The following is a 14,839-nucleotide window of genomic DNA, read 5'->3' as shown; positions in this document are numbered from 1 at the left end:
CAAAATGAAACAACCAGCAAAAAAAAAAGCAAGAAAAGTAAAGTCATTGGCTTGTCTATCCTATCCCTCTCTCTCTCATTACCATATTGACTCTAAGTATTTATATCTTACTAGTTTCTCCTCCTCCCCCTTTCTTTTCATCATATTATTTCCTCTAGGACACATATTCACAAACACAGACACATTCACTCACAAACATTCCTTATTCTCTGTTCCCTTTAATGATATCTATCTATCTATCTATCTATTTATTTATCTATTTATCTGCCTATCTATCAAATGAAATCACGTCTTTTTTTTGTCTTTGGATTATTATTATTATTTTTTTGAGTTTCGTGATTTATATATAATATATATATATATGTATATATATATACTTTTTTGCGTATGTATTATGTGCGTGTGTGCGTGTGTGTACGTGCACATGTACGTGTACGTGTACGTGTACGTGTACGTGTACGTGTACGTGTACGTGTGAGTGTGAGTGTGAGTGTGAGTGTATATGTGTATATGTGTATATATATGTGTTGAGTCCACTGCAGTCGTAACCGTATTTTCTGTATCGTAATATTCGTATTAAGCTTCAGGGGCACTCTTTTTTTTCGTCGTCATCTTCTTTGTAGGTTCGTGTTGTTTTGTTGGGGACCGAATTTATTCTTTTTTATATATATATATTGTGGTTTTTGACCTTTGTTTGTTTCTCTATATAATCAAGTATCAAATGCCTAATAGACGACAGATACTCTCAGCTCGAATTCGTATGTATGGGATGCACGAAGGACGTGTCTAGTGTTGTGGAAAGTACGGACACATCGCCATGCTTCTGCCTCTGTTGCGAATTTTACCAAGAACTTTGATACACTTGATCTTTCCGCACTAAAATTCCATTACGGATAAGTCAATTATGTCTCTTAATAAAATAAAATAAAATAACAACTAAAGACCATGGAGTATTATAAATACAATCAACTTACGTCTTGAGTTCAACCAGATTCTGATCTACACCTTCAATAGGGAAGACATTTTTAAATCTCAGTTTACCACTGACATGATCAACGGTGGATCTCAAAGGAAAGCCAACAATCTCAACAGCACGACCCGAATAGTTTGTTCCATCGGCCACAGATCCCAATTCACGTGTACGGGATTCAGCCAACAGTGAAGAGACATTGTCTTCATTACCTTCTCCACCCTACAGTTCACACATGGGAAGTAAAGTGTGTTTATAGGATTTTTTTAAAAAAATAAAATAAAATAAAATAAAAGACTTTCAATAAAATAAAATAAAATCCCATATTTCGGTCAGACTTACAAATCCAGCGTTAAGTACTTTACCGGCCAATAATCTGCGGTGAGCATACTTGACCAACGAAGCAGCATCCTCAGTGTTATTCAAGTGAACCAAGCATCGACCCTTGAAATGGAAGGTGGGTGTACGGCAAAATACGACTATTTTATACAAACGTATATATATAAAAGAAAGTCAGAATTCCAACCTTTGCATTATTCTTTTACTTTCTATCTCTCTTTATATATTTGTTCTACCTACCCTCCTTAATGTTCTCGCCATTCTTTTGGGTAGCTTCACGTACAAGCTTTCTGATATCTTCAGCAGTAGCAGTAGAAGGCAGATAATCAATACGAACAAGAGTAGTGGGCACCATGCTTTCGTTGGGCTCATTAGCTCTACGGACCTGGCCTGAAAGAAAAGATAGATATATTAACAATTAGTACACCTTGATATTCCAATAAATGACTCTGATATTTATTCTGCTCTGTTTGCGACTAGGATAAAATGAAACTAAAGGGAATGAGGAGAGAAAAAAAAGGGCTAAATGTGAAAATAACAATAAAAAAACAAGAAAAGACTTGCCAGTAAACTTTTTGATGAGGTTGCCAGCAAAGTCTTTGCGTCTATTGTCATGGCGTCTGGTATCAGGAAGTCTGGTTTCTCCAGTAGCCTGAACAGAGTAAAGGCATCTTGGGGCGATGCGTACAGTCTGAGCAGTCTGGCGAGCTGCCACGGCAAGTGTACGATTGAACATGACAGGCAGGGGTAGGGGGAGGAGTTAACAAATTGGACTCGGTGAGCTTCCCAGGAAAACATAAACACACTGGATTTTGCGAGTCACGAATAGTATCTCCGATGATGTTGCCTGGAGAAGAGAGTAAAGGATTCCCTTTGGAACCGCCGCCTTTAGCATGATTGGACGCTGAGACGCGATTTATTGGTGTAATTGTTTCTTTCTTTCTACTCAAGGTCTAGAAGATCTTGGTAGTTGACTTAAGAGAAAGATGTACAGTTTATCAAAGACTATAACCAAATAAACTCTTTATAATATCTCAAACAAGATCAATTAGGCAGCAAAAATCTTGTTAATATTGACGTAAAATAGTACTCTCTTTCTGTACCTCATTTTGAGGATTTTTTTTTTCTTCTTTCTTCTTCGTATAAAATAAGACGATATATTCTCCTAAATAAAGTGTTACAATCTAGCCATAACTGCTTTGTGTCAAGGCGAATAGCGTATGATATCTTGAAAATTCTCCTATTGAACTAAAATGAGATAAAGCAAGATCAGTAGATAAACTAATCTTATGCACTAATATATTTGTTATTATTATAGTTTATTTACCAGACACCCAATACGCCGAAAAGTATCAAAAGGCTGCAACCGTTCATTTTCCCGTCAGATTATCCCGTTCTTTTTTTTCTTGGATTTGGATTTGGAAAATAAGATGCGGGGTAAAAGATCAATCGGAGATTGCTGGTGCGCTTTATAAAGCTACCAGGATCTTTATCCTCTTGTCCTTGTTCACTTTTAACCCCCCCCCCCCCCCCAACTCTCCTCTTAACTCTTACATTATGTCTGCTCCTGGCCAAGTCCACATGTATGTACACACACACATTATAGTGTACTGATACTTTTTCATAGCCACAAGCTGACCCCTCGGGATCTTGTCACCAAAGAGAACAAGGAAATCAACAAGTACAGTCGTACCATCACCCAGACACCCACTGCAGGTGCAGCCCAAGCTCAATGTGAGTATCATAATACTAAGACTATAATATATAAACATAACTTAACCATCTTGTTTCTCTCATAAAATAATACCCAAAAAAAGTGTATGCAACTGGTTTGACAGACAAAGACATGAGCAAGGCCCAAGTTGGTATCACAAGTTTGTAAGTAGACCTATGAGTCATTTTTTATCAATTGTGGTCAGCAATAGTGATTTTTATTTTACTTATTTTTTTTTTTCAAAAATAATAATAATAATACTTCGCTTAACCAACTCAAGTGGATATGACGGTAACCCATGCAACATGCATATCAATGACTTGGCTCTCAAGGTCAAGGAAGGTGTATGGAAGGCTGGCTTGGTTGGTTACCAGTTTAACACCATCGGTGTCAGTGATGCTATTCCTATGGGAAGTGCAGGCATGTCATTTTCACTTCCCAGCCGTGATATTATTGCCGACTCAATTGAAACTGTAAGTCCCACAGAATTTGTTATATACCTAAGTTTGTGGTTTTTGAATGAAGCTGTAGCCCGTGAACTAATGCATAAAAAAACACACCCACACACCCACACACCCACTCATACACCCACACACCCACTCATACACCCACACACCCACTCATACACTCACAAAAGGTTATGAGTGCTCTGTGGTACGATGCCAATATTTCTATTCCAGGCTGTGACAAAAACATGCCAGGTTGCATGATTGCTATTTCTCGCCTGAACCGTCCAGCCATTGTAATCTATGGTGGAACTATGAAAAAGGGACACCGTACTCTTGGAAACTGCTCCAATAATGAGATTGACATTGGTAGTGCTCTGGAGTGCAACGGGCAGTTTATTAGTGGCAAGATCAATGAAGAAGAACGCAAAGACATTATTCGCAATGCTTGTCCTGGTGCAGGAGCCTGTGGTGGAATGTAAGAGAATCGAGCAAGAGACCGCAAAAAGACTATTTAGTAACCAATTTGACTTGAATATAATGTACATCTGTACAGGTTTACTGCAAACACCAGTAAGTAAACCTTAAAATGAAAAGAAAAAGAAAAGTGCATAATTCTCACTACTGAACAGTGTCTAGCGCTATTGAGGCCCTTGGTATGTCCTTACCCTATAGTTCATCAGTCCCTGCCGAGGACCCTCTCAAAATACACGAGTGCCTGCGTGTCGGTGCTGCTATCCGAAACTTGCTCGAGAAGAACATCACTCCTCGAGACATCCTGACCACAAAGTCTTTTGAAAACGCATTGACATTGATTATGGTCTTGGGTGGTAAGTTAAATATAGTTCGGAATCTTCATCTATTTATACAAATAAAACAACTTCTTTCTTCTTCTTCTTAGGTTCTACAAATGCCATTCTTCATATGCTAGCAATGGCCAAGGCAGCAGAAGTTCCTCTTACTCTGGAAGATATTCAAGCTGTGTCAGATAAGACACCTTTCTTGGCAAACCTGCGTCCCAGGTAAGGTGTCCCTTAAATATTTTAAGAATATATACTTTGTACAAAGATTTATATTTATACATTTTTTTTCAGTGGACGTTATGTGATGGAAGACCTGCACCATGTAGGTGGAACACCAGGTAAATCAACAACAACAACAAAAATGCTTCAAAAGTGCTGTAAACTGATTAACGTGTCACTATTCTGTAAAATACAAGCTGTTCTCAAGTACTTGTACGAGAATGGTATGATCCATGGTGAATGTATGACTGTAACCGGAAAGACCATGGCCGAGAATTTGGCTGGGGTTGATGGACTCAAGCCCGGACAGGACGTAATCTACCCTCTCACAAACCCAATCAAGCCAACTGGTCATCTTACAGTACTGCGCGGCAACCTCGCTCCAGAAGGTGCTGTAGCAAAGATCACTGGAAAGGAAGGATTGGCCTTTACAGGAGTTGCGCGTGTATTTGATGAAGAAGATGAGATCTTTGTGGCTTTGGAGAAAAACAAGATTCCCAAAGGGTCTGTTGTTGTGATTCGCTATCAGGGACCCAAGGGTGGACCCGGAATGCCAGAGGTAAACAGTTTGACTTGGATATTGAATTTTTTTTTAAAAAAAAGTATCGATTTCTGATCGCATTGAATTTTATTTGTATTGTATACTGTAGATGTGTAGGTATCATTTAATTGAAAGCATCAGATATACTTTTCCAACTTTTTGCTGAGAAAAGAGAAAACCAAACCTGAATATATATATTTTTTTAGTAAAACCTACTGCTGCTATTATGGGTGCTGGATTGGGTAAGGATGTAGCCTTGATCACCGACGGCCGATTCTCAGGAGCTTCTCATGTAAGTAATATAATAACTAGTATTTGACAGATAAGTATATAGATATATTAAATTGATTTTATAAATCATAAAAACAACAACATGTACTAGGGATTCATCATTGGACACGTTTGCCCAGAAGCTCAAGTTGGTGGACCTATAGCACTAATCAACGACGGTGACAAGATCACTATTGATGCTAATACCAAGGAATTGACTATCCACGTCTCAGATGAAGAACTCTTGAGGCGTAAAACTGGGTGGAAGCCCAAGCCCCCAAAGTATACAAAGGGAGCTATGGCACGCTATGTAATGACAGTCAAGAGTGCAAGTGAGGGTGCTGTGACAGATGAGCTCTAAAAGATAAACGGAGTACACAAGACACTTGATCCAAAATGTTTTTTTTTTTTTTTTTTTAAGAATAATATTATAAATTCAATAAACACAAAAGTATATTCTAGCCTATATATATATATATATATAAAGATCTCTATTTTATAGATAAAGAGAAAAACAAGCTTATTTTTTTTTACTGTTAAAGTAGGTATTTGTAGGTTTATAAGCGCTTTCTAAGCCAAAGTAAAGGTCGCGTTCTGTTTAATATCCCTACTGCTGGAACCAATATGAAGCACATATTCGCCTGATGGGATTACCCATTCTTGAGAATCAACATCCCAATAGCTAAGTTCGGTTTTTCCAAACTCAAAAGCAACCAGTTCATGATGGTTTGTTTTAAGATAGACTTTTTCAAATCCTCGCAACAGCTTTGGAGGCTCATCGGCAATTTCTGGAAACTGAAGATAGGCTTGGACAACCTCTGCACCAGCAAGCTCACCGACGTTCTTGATGGTGACAAAACAAGACACTCTGGTATCTTCATCGTCAATGTATTTCAGAAGAGTAAGTGGGCCGTAAGAAAATTTAGTGTATGAAAGACCAAACCCAAATTCAAACAGAGGTTCGATATCGTGTTCGTCAAACCAACGATGCCCAATTAAAATACCCTCATCATAAGAAGCCTGTAACAAATAAATAAAATAAAAAGACAGAAAAGCGTCAAGGTATACCATTAGAACATATAAATTATAACACCCAAAGATATAAGCATATAAAGCTATTTTTTCTTAATTTCTTTTTTGCCTTACAGTCTGCGTGAAAGAAATCTTGGGCCCATAATCGCCTCTAGCCTTTGCTATAGTAAACGGTAGGCGACCTGATGGATTCACGTCTCCAAATAGAACGTCGGCCAATGCATTTCCAGACTCCTGTCCTGGAAGTCCAGCCCACAAGATAGCCTTAATGTTCTTGTGATTCACCCAGGGCATATCAACTGCACCAACAGCATGAATGACAACAATAGTATTTGGGTTTGTATCTGCAACAGCATTAACCTAAAGATAATACATACATTGTGTTAGCAGTGTGTTCTTGTTAGTTATTACAATCGAAAATGTAGTATATCTCGAATCAAAAGGTTCAAAGTCTACTTACTAAAGCATTTCCATTGTGCCACAGAGAAGTATCATTACGGTCACCCATTGCCCCTTCGACAGTAATGTAGGCTTCCCCCGAGTCAGAGTTTACGAACACAAATGCTACATCTGCTCCTGATGCCAATTCAGCAGCTAGGCTAATGTTCCAGTCATCAAGACTGTAGGCAATATCTATATCAGCAGATCGATCGTGGATTCCTTCCAAAGGCTGTGTACGTGTACATACATTTAAAATGACAAGCATAGTATTTATTAATATATCTATTAACGATGTACAGCGTACTCTCAGTTTGGCAAACTCTTTATTTTTTTTTAAAAAAAATATGATGGTACTTACGGTGACTAAATAAGGGAAGTCAGATGTACCTGATCCCCAGCCTTGGGAAAGTGTTCCTACATTGCATCCATGGTCCACGCATGCATTTCGACCACTAAAAATAGTGTGTTAATATGCAAACAGACTGATCATAATGCAATACGAAATATACACAGATATTATTAAATGAGGGTCCCTACTTTGGGTTAGGACCAGCATCACTGCCAATAATGGCTATCTTATTCAGGCTTGTAGAGAGAGGTAGAATCTGGTCTACGTTGCGGAGTAGTACAGTAGATGCAGAGCCCATTGAACGAATCAATTTTCTGTGTCTACCTTGTACATTGACGTGCTTCCCAAGTTCTGGGTGGAAGCTATCAAAATTAACTTGAGGGAAACTCTAAAAATAGTATAAAAGTTTGAGAAGAGGTTCTCAAGAACCACAGGCTACTATCTGCAAGTACTGCTTGCATAGATTTTAAGTATGTAAATACTATACATTATCCTGGCCTAGCTTGTACCATGCGGCCACTATACGGCGGGCCATGTCAGTTACCTAACACATATAACCAAGAACTAATTAAAAAAAGGTGGACATATACAACCATAATATTTTCCTCTAAAGTTTAATCGCAAACTTACGCGCTCTTCTGGCACTTCGCCATCCCCAACAGCCTTGGTCAGATTTGCACCGAAATAAGAATCTCCCGAGAGAAATGTAATATCCCCTACAATTTATCCAAGTAATAGAAAGCTTGGTATGAGTGTGCGTTTCACATTTTATTCTCGGGTATAATTAGATGCAATTATATACCTGGCATGGTCATGTCTAGCCCATTATTGGCGCTGTCAGATGTTGAATGTGTAGCAGACCAGTCGCTTTGGACAAACCCCTTAAAGCCAAGTTCGTCTTTCAATAACTTATTAAGAACATGGTCGTTTTCACACGCCCAGATACTGTCAAACTTATTATAGCCACACATCACAGAGGCTACCCCGGCTTCTACAGATCTCGCAAAGGGCCACAAGTAGACCTCGTGAAGAGTCTTGTCATCTATTTCTGTCGATTGCTGGTGTACATGGTATAGAAATCAGAGAAAGAGAGACCCACTTTAATTATTAAGCATTTTTCACTTACCGTTTCACGGTTAAATTCCTGCTCATTCCCAATTATATGCTTAGCTGTTGCAATCTATCAATTTCAAATCATCTTACATACATTAATCATTGAATTATAGAAGCCTGGCTGAGATATAGAGGCTATTCTATCTGTATCTTACCACTCCTTGACTTTGGATACCAATAATTGTCTCCGCAGAAGCTACACCAGCTAAATATGGATCTTCACCAAATGCTTCCCAGGCTCTCCCAGACTCTGGGGTGCGCATCATGTTCATTGACGGACCGAGTTGGACATTGATCCCTTTATCTCTAAACTCTCTCCCCATATATTGGCCTCGGTTCCGAATAGCCTTTCGATCGAATGATGCGGCTGTATTGATGCCTGCAACTCCAGAACTCACAAAATCTGCAAATCGAACACCAAGCGGAGAATCCTGCAGACAGAGCCCAGGAAAATCGGGATTTGTGGTCATTCCAGAATTCCCAACACAAGGTCCACCCATCCACCCAACTCCTGTAGTAATGTTGACCTTTTGGGCAAGTGTCATTTGGCCAATTAGGATATCTGCCTTTTCATATGCGATGTCCCAGCTTAAAATAGGATTAGATAAAGCGTAGGCATGATTCGCAAAGTAGATGGACGAAAACCCTAAAAGGAAGGTTGCGGAGGTGTATAACGAAAGCATGTAAAGAGTAATGAAATATAAAGAAAGAATGAGACAGAGGGAGACAATATACGAACAGGTGTTTATACTATTTTTAGATGTTTCGGAAAGTTTATACTGTGCGCTAACTTGTAAATAAAACGATTTAGATATATACAAAAACCTATATTTGTTTGCTTATTAGAATTGAGACCGATGAAGCTTTATTGTAACAAGACGCAAATCCTGGACACTAAGCTGTGGTAATTAAAACATTCTCTTAAAGCTTTAGAGAAATTATTCGCGTTTAATTTATCATAAGAAATATATGCACCTTGAAGTATTAATACTTGAAATGATTCAACTAAAGACAGTAAAAAAAGGCATTTTTTTTGGCTTCTGCTTTTGGTTTTTGAAGTTATTGTAGTGTAGTGTAGCGATAAAGTATAAAGAAGCGATCGTGATGTAAGAGACATTTACTAGGCGTATATTCCAGGGACGTATTTGAAATGGTAATAGCCTTGTTTTGTAGAAATATCGCTAGTTATCATAGTCACCTAGCATCAATTATGTTGTCTTTTGCACAAATTATAAACTTTTTGTAAATTCTATATTTCATCTCATACTTCGCATTATAGAAAACCCTTTCTTGCAAAAAGATTCCAAATACCCAAACATTAATTCTTTCTTATTCCGATTTATAATGTAACCTGCAATATATTCATAACAATATTTCCAATGATTTACTATCTCTCTTGTCAAAATATGATTATACAATAATCAGCCATTGCTTTATTTTCTTATATATATTTATTTATTCATAAAAAACACTTATTATTCTCTTTTAGTCGTATTTTTTTTACTGAGCAAACACCTCACCACCCTGCTCACTCAAGAAACCACTGATCTTTTTGACTTGGTTATCCCAGTCTTCCAATCGTCGTCTCATACCATCAATCTGGTCCTTATCCAAGACACGGGGTTGGACCCAAGTAACTGTGACAATTTGATCGACTTGATCAATGGAGCCACGGATCAAGTTTAATGACAAGGCTTTCATAACCAAATGCTCGACCTATTATTAATATGAATACAATTATAAAAATCACCATAATTAGTCTTTTGTTCCCTTTCTGTAAAGTTTCAAAAAATCTATTCATTCCATCTATATACCTCTTCTACGGGAAGGCGAGTTTCTGCTGCAATATCAGAAAAGGGAATATCTCTACTATCGCCTGCACGACGGAACACAGCTTCGATCAAGGACATCAAACAAATCTTTCTACTAAGTGAAGCGGCATTCTCTTGCAACAAAGGCTATAAAACCACGTTCATATTAATCTTATACCCTCACCATTTATACATTCTGTCTATATCACGAAAACCTACCAATTTAGCAAAATGAGGTGCGAGTGCCTCAAACTTTCCAATATCACCGCTGTTGAAAGCGAAGAGAAGAGAGCGAAGCCAATCATTTTGAGTGTTGGTCAGTGCGTCGAGAACAGGATGCATCAACTAGATACCGATGTAAGATTTCCCCCAGCAAAAAAAAAGCAGAAAGGCCAAAAATGAGTAATCAATTTGATTCCTTATATATTATAGTGATAATTTTTATACATACCAATTCACCAAAGTTGTAAATCATTTCGCCCAAGAGAGCAGCAATAGCCAGATCGTAGGCTCTCTCTACCTTCTCTTCATTTGAAAGCTCATCCACATTTACACATGCAAGATACAACAGAGCGCTCTTGTAATAAGCAGCATATTCTCCCTTTGCCTTGTAGTATGCAGCACTAACACGGTAGAAACTTGCGTAGATGGCAGTATCAACGCTATCGAGGCTCTCAAGTGTTTTTTCGGAACTATCGATGGCCTTTTTTACTTGATCGAGTTGGTTAAGTTTGAGCTTGAAATTGGCAGCTTCCATGACAGCATGAACGTGAACATCCTTGGTGTCAGGTTTATCAACTTTGGTGACCAATATTTCCAAGAATTCGACAGCATCATTGGGATCTGTATATATATACATAAAAGAAATATACTTTTTTGTTGAATATCTACACACGTCAACATGCCCTTTTTCTTCTTCTTCTTCTTCTCCCTTTTCTTTATATTTTCGGATATTCGTGTCATTTCTATTATAATAAGACCAACGGTTACCTTTGAAGTGTGTTGCTGCCTTGAGAGCAATAGAGACAAGAGATAATGCGTTGATCTGTTTCTCCCATTGGCTTACAAATTGCTGATAGATTGGAATCTGGAAAGGACCTGAAGCAGGTTCTTTGAAGAATTCTAGAACCTTGAGGGTCAACTGATGCCACAACCTATTGTAATACTAATAAGCTTTCTCTGATTTTAATAGAACATAATACCGAGTTGCCTCTTTTTCTTATTTATATTCTGGTTTGCAAGAAAAGAAAGAAAGAAATAGAGACACGTACTTGCGCTCGTAAAGATCCTCAAATGTTGAGAAATAATGTTGGAGATTAGCAGGTGCTTTGTGTCTTTCCTGAGAAAGAAACTTGGGAATGTCAAAGTCGATTTCCATAAGCTGTGCCATGATGTATAGTTGATGTGTGATGGATGAAAAAATAAAAAAATAAAATAAAAATAAGGGGTGGAGTTCAAGCAAAAAGGGAAAGCTTGCGCGTCCCGACCCGTCTGCTTGAATGATACGTCATCCCAAAAGAGGGGCGAGCTGGACTTGTACTTGAACTTGAACTTGCGTAGATTGAGTTGGCCTTTATGATAGAACAATGGATTTAAGCCGACTTTTTGTTATTTTTTTTAATGGCCTACAAGATGTTAGTTGAATAGAAGATATCTATATGCAATCTTAATATAGTATATTAAGATCATAACTATTAGAAGAAGAGTGCATATTCGAGAGTGTGAGATAGGATCGCCTAGGTCGGTGGTTAAACATCCAATAATCCCCCTCCTTTCCTGTGCTATCCGATCTTTTTGTGGGCGTGTATGTATCAGTGAAATAAATCGATAAGTTCTACTTCTTTCTATTTCCGATCAGTACATAATGGAAAAGTATTCACGCTGGAGGGTATGTGAAATGATTCCTAGCCTACAATTTACTAAAACTTCTCATGTTAGGATGCAGGAACTGGCATCCAACCATTCCTACCTCCTGTGGTAAGCATTCGCTAAACAATAGTAGATCCCACAAACTCACAACCAACTTAGCCACCGCGCACTGAATCAAGTCTTTTGCACACAATGTCTAATGTGGTTCATTACATTGTTTGTCCCATCCAAGGCATTGTCAAACTCCTCATTGTGGCTATTATAACGCTTGCCTATGTCTTGTTTGTCCCAGTTCTTGGCACACTTTTTGTAAGTAGGTTTATTTTATATTTACAACACTTGTTAATTTTTTTTTATTTCTTAATATTATTTTTCTAGTCCCCTTTAGCCTTTGCCCATAGGCTGTGGACAAGGTTCTTCTCTGCCCTCTTGCTGCGCTTGGTCCTTTTCTTCAGCGGATTCTTTTACATAAAGACTGAAACTATCTCGTTGCGAAAAGGGTAATTTCTTCGTAGAACAATACCCTTTCTTTGGGGCTATTTTCTTTTCTTTTTTGGTTATTAATTATGACATATTGTAGTCGTGGTACAAACTCTACCAAACCTCAATTCAATGTTTGCTCGGGAGATATTGTTGTATCCAACTGGACGTCATATATTGATATTCTCTATCTCGCCTGCAGGTAATTAGTGAAAAGCGATCAATAGTTTCAAGCTGCTTAAGAAAACTTTGTATATACAATAATTGACTTTTTTATTTTATTTTATTTAAGATGGGATCCTGTATTCACACAGATCTTTCCTGTGGAGAACAAAGTGTGCCGAGTAAGTCTGTGGCAGGCCATCCGTTTGTGCGGAAGTACACCTATCATGTCAGCTGCAGACGCAGGAGTCGATAAAAAAGATCTTTGGACCCTCAAAGAACTGGCCAAAAAGGCCAAAGAACAACACTGGGGACCAGTAATTGTGTTCCCCGAAGTATGTACTTACATATGAAAGAGGCAATAGAGCCGATATTTATTTATTTATTTATTCAATCCGTAGGGCACTCCTTCTAATGGGCGCGCATTGCTTCAATTTAGTCCCATATTTAAGGATTTCAAATCGACAGATCGCGGTATCGCAATTCATGGAATGGCATTCAAGTAAGTTGTAGCTGTGAACAACTTTTAGTGAAAGTGATCTAACATTACAAAAACTCTAGGTACGAATACAGTAACCTTCCTCCTTCCTATACAGTTGGAAATATGTTTTTCCATTATGCATCCATCTGCTCGCAGGTAATAATAGAATAACTAAAAATGTTATCTTTTCTGTATAAAAAAAACTAACTAACTATTATACTTGAATAAAGTTCTATAATTATATGACTATTAAGCAGCTTTCAGACGAAGACACACCCTGCTCAGCTTCCAAGGGCTCTCTTAGCGGCATCCCTCAGTCGGCTGACTTTTCTTCCTTTGCTGCCTCAGATGATTGGGTTGGTAGCCAGTTGATTTCTAGTTTAAGCACAATGGCTAGACTTCGAAAGACACACTTGGGCATGGAAGACAAGCGCGCATTTATGAACTACTACAACCAGCATGGAAAGAAGCAACGCACTGCCTAATTCAGAAAATTCATATGAAGTGGCGTTGTTTTAGCCAATCATTCACACAAAGGTTTAGATTAGATTCATTTTTTTTCTCAATAAAAATTATATAAAAGAAATACAAACAAAGCTATATGAAGTGGTACACTTTTGTTTTTGCTATGACTTGTTGGTTATACAATTCTTGAGAACAATCCTTCTTTGTAAATATATGTATTTTATACGCATAGAGTTTGTATTCTTTGGGATATACTTTTTAGATAGAATCTTATAAATAAAACACCCGAAAAAATTGATAAATAGATAGATAGTTTTTACGTTAACATATATCTCTCAGGTTGATGATTATTTATTATATCCTTCTGAAACCATTTGTGGTTTTATAGGGGGGGTTTATATCAATATAAAATATTTGTATCAAAATAACCATCTTCAACCTACATTTAGGCTTGGCCGTAAAAATAAATATTCAAAGGTACATTATCAAAATAGTCAAAAAAAAAGATACGCTATCAAAATAACCATGCACAAATTAAGCAGAAAATAAAGAGCCTTCTTTTATATCAATTGATTTGCTGTTGAATGAGATTTCGTGTCTCATCCAACATTTAAGATCCTGCCTTGATATCATGTAGTTTATATTCTTTATTTTTCTATAAGTTTTTCTTGATTGTTTAAAGTATGTTTTTAACAAAAAAAATCTTCTAAAGTTCGATATAGGTATAAAAAAAGAATCAAGATCATTTCGATCAAAATGAGCAAATTAAATATAGAGAAACAGACGTATATCAAAACTGGTTAAGTAAAGTTTATTTACATATATAAGTAACCTGATTAGATACATTACGATCCACCGTTTAAACGTTGTTTGACATCTATTACTCAAATATCAATCAAATTACCTAATTTTTTCACTCTAAAAAACATTTATTAATGAAATTTGAGCTATTTGCACCGAAAAGCCCATATTTGATACCCACTTTCGCTCAGGACGTATACCTCAAAAAAAGATGTTTTTGTTTTTGTTTTTGTTGCATTAAGAAAAGTTATGTAGAAAGTTAATTGCTACATTTCAGTACTTTTTAGACCAGCAACGTACCAATATTCATGGAGATATCAATATATTTAAAAATGACAATATCGTTATTTCCACCATCAAAAGATGTTATTTAAATGTCCGGCATAAAGGTGTGTGCCCCAAGAATTACTCACGCTGTGCGGTGGCAGGTTTTGTAAACATATGGCATGAAGAAGTATCAAGATAATAATGGCTTTTATCAAAACAAAGCGTTATAAGTATATATTACAAAATCTGATATACTTCATATAACT

General features: G+C 37.2%; 5 protein-coding genes across 5 annotated transcripts; 2 read left to right on the top strand and 3 right to left on the bottom strand.

Annotated features, from left to right (window-relative positions):
- Positions 1-725: 725 nt before the first annotated feature.
- PHYBLDRAFT_60784 (hypothetical protein) lies at positions 726-2,045 on the bottom strand (the record flags this gene model as incomplete). Its single annotated transcript, XM_018440694.1, has 5 exons — positions 726-876; positions 975-1,192; positions 1,313-1,449; positions 1,550-1,694; positions 1,860-2,045. 5 exons carry the CDS (start codon positions 2,043-2,045, stop codon positions 726-728), a joined length of 837 nt encoding a protein of 278 aa, XP_018295695.1.
- Positions 2,046-2,845: 800 nt separating this feature from the next.
- Positions 2,846-5,769, top strand: PHYBLDRAFT_176972 (hypothetical protein). The gene is made up of 12 exons (XM_018437841.1): positions 2,846-2,892; positions 2,937-3,043; positions 3,127-3,187; positions 3,304-3,496; positions 3,661-3,947; positions 4,026-4,042; positions 4,102-4,299; positions 4,371-4,491; positions 4,564-4,610; positions 4,689-5,057; positions 5,239-5,324; positions 5,415-5,769. The coding sequence occupies exons 1-12, from the start codon at positions 2,867-2,869 to the stop codon at positions 5,661-5,663; spliced, it is 1,761 nt and encodes a 586-aa protein (XP_018295694.1). The 5' UTR covers positions 2,846-2,866; the 3' UTR covers positions 5,664-5,769.
- A 103-nt stretch (positions 5,770-5,872) lies between these two features.
- Positions 5,873-9,429, bottom strand: PHYBLDRAFT_154588 (glycoside hydrolase family 3 protein; the record flags this gene model as incomplete). Its single annotated transcript, XM_018433342.1, has 11 exons — positions 5,873-6,322; positions 6,449-6,694; positions 6,795-7,004; positions 7,134-7,227; positions 7,313-7,512; positions 7,612-7,668; positions 7,755-7,840; positions 7,927-8,182; positions 8,251-8,304; positions 8,393-8,825; positions 9,359-9,429. 11 exons carry the CDS (start codon positions 9,427-9,429, stop codon positions 5,873-5,875), a joined length of 2,157 nt encoding a protein of 718 aa, XP_018295693.1.
- A 308-nt stretch (positions 9,430-9,737) lies between these two features.
- PHYBLDRAFT_108812 (hypothetical protein) lies at positions 9,738-11,426 on the bottom strand (the record flags this gene model as incomplete). The annotated part of the gene is made up of 6 exons (XM_018428068.1): positions 9,738-9,953; positions 10,052-10,195; positions 10,268-10,393; positions 10,500-10,891; positions 11,039-11,202; positions 11,320-11,426. The coding sequence occupies 6 exons, from the start codon at positions 11,424-11,426 to the stop codon at positions 9,738-9,740; spliced, it is 1,149 nt and encodes a 382-aa protein (XP_018295692.1).
- A 486-nt stretch (positions 11,427-11,912) lies between these two features.
- PHYBLDRAFT_185584 (hypothetical protein) lies at positions 11,913-13,623 on the top strand (the record flags this gene model as incomplete). Its single annotated transcript, XM_018439098.1, has 9 exons — positions 11,913-11,936; positions 11,987-12,025; positions 12,077-12,226; positions 12,296-12,417; positions 12,498-12,599; positions 12,690-12,894; positions 12,961-13,061; positions 13,121-13,196; positions 13,271-13,623. 9 exons carry the CDS (start codon positions 11,913-11,915, stop codon positions 13,523-13,525), a joined length of 1,074 nt encoding a protein of 357 aa, XP_018295691.1. The 3' UTR covers positions 13,526-13,623.
- Between the last annotated feature and the right edge of the window lie 1,216 nt (positions 13,624-14,839).

The sequence above is a fragment of the Phycomyces blakesleeanus genome, assembly GCF_001638985.1.
Source record: "Phycomyces blakesleeanus NRRL 1555(-) unplaced genomic scaffold PHYBLscaffold_4, whole genome shotgun sequence".
NCBI lineage: Eukaryota > Fungi > Mucoromycota > Mucoromycetes > Mucorales > Phycomycetaceae > Phycomyces > Phycomyces blakesleeanus.
Note: the sequence above shows the minus strand (reverse complement) of the source record. Positions and strands in the feature narration are given on the sequence as shown.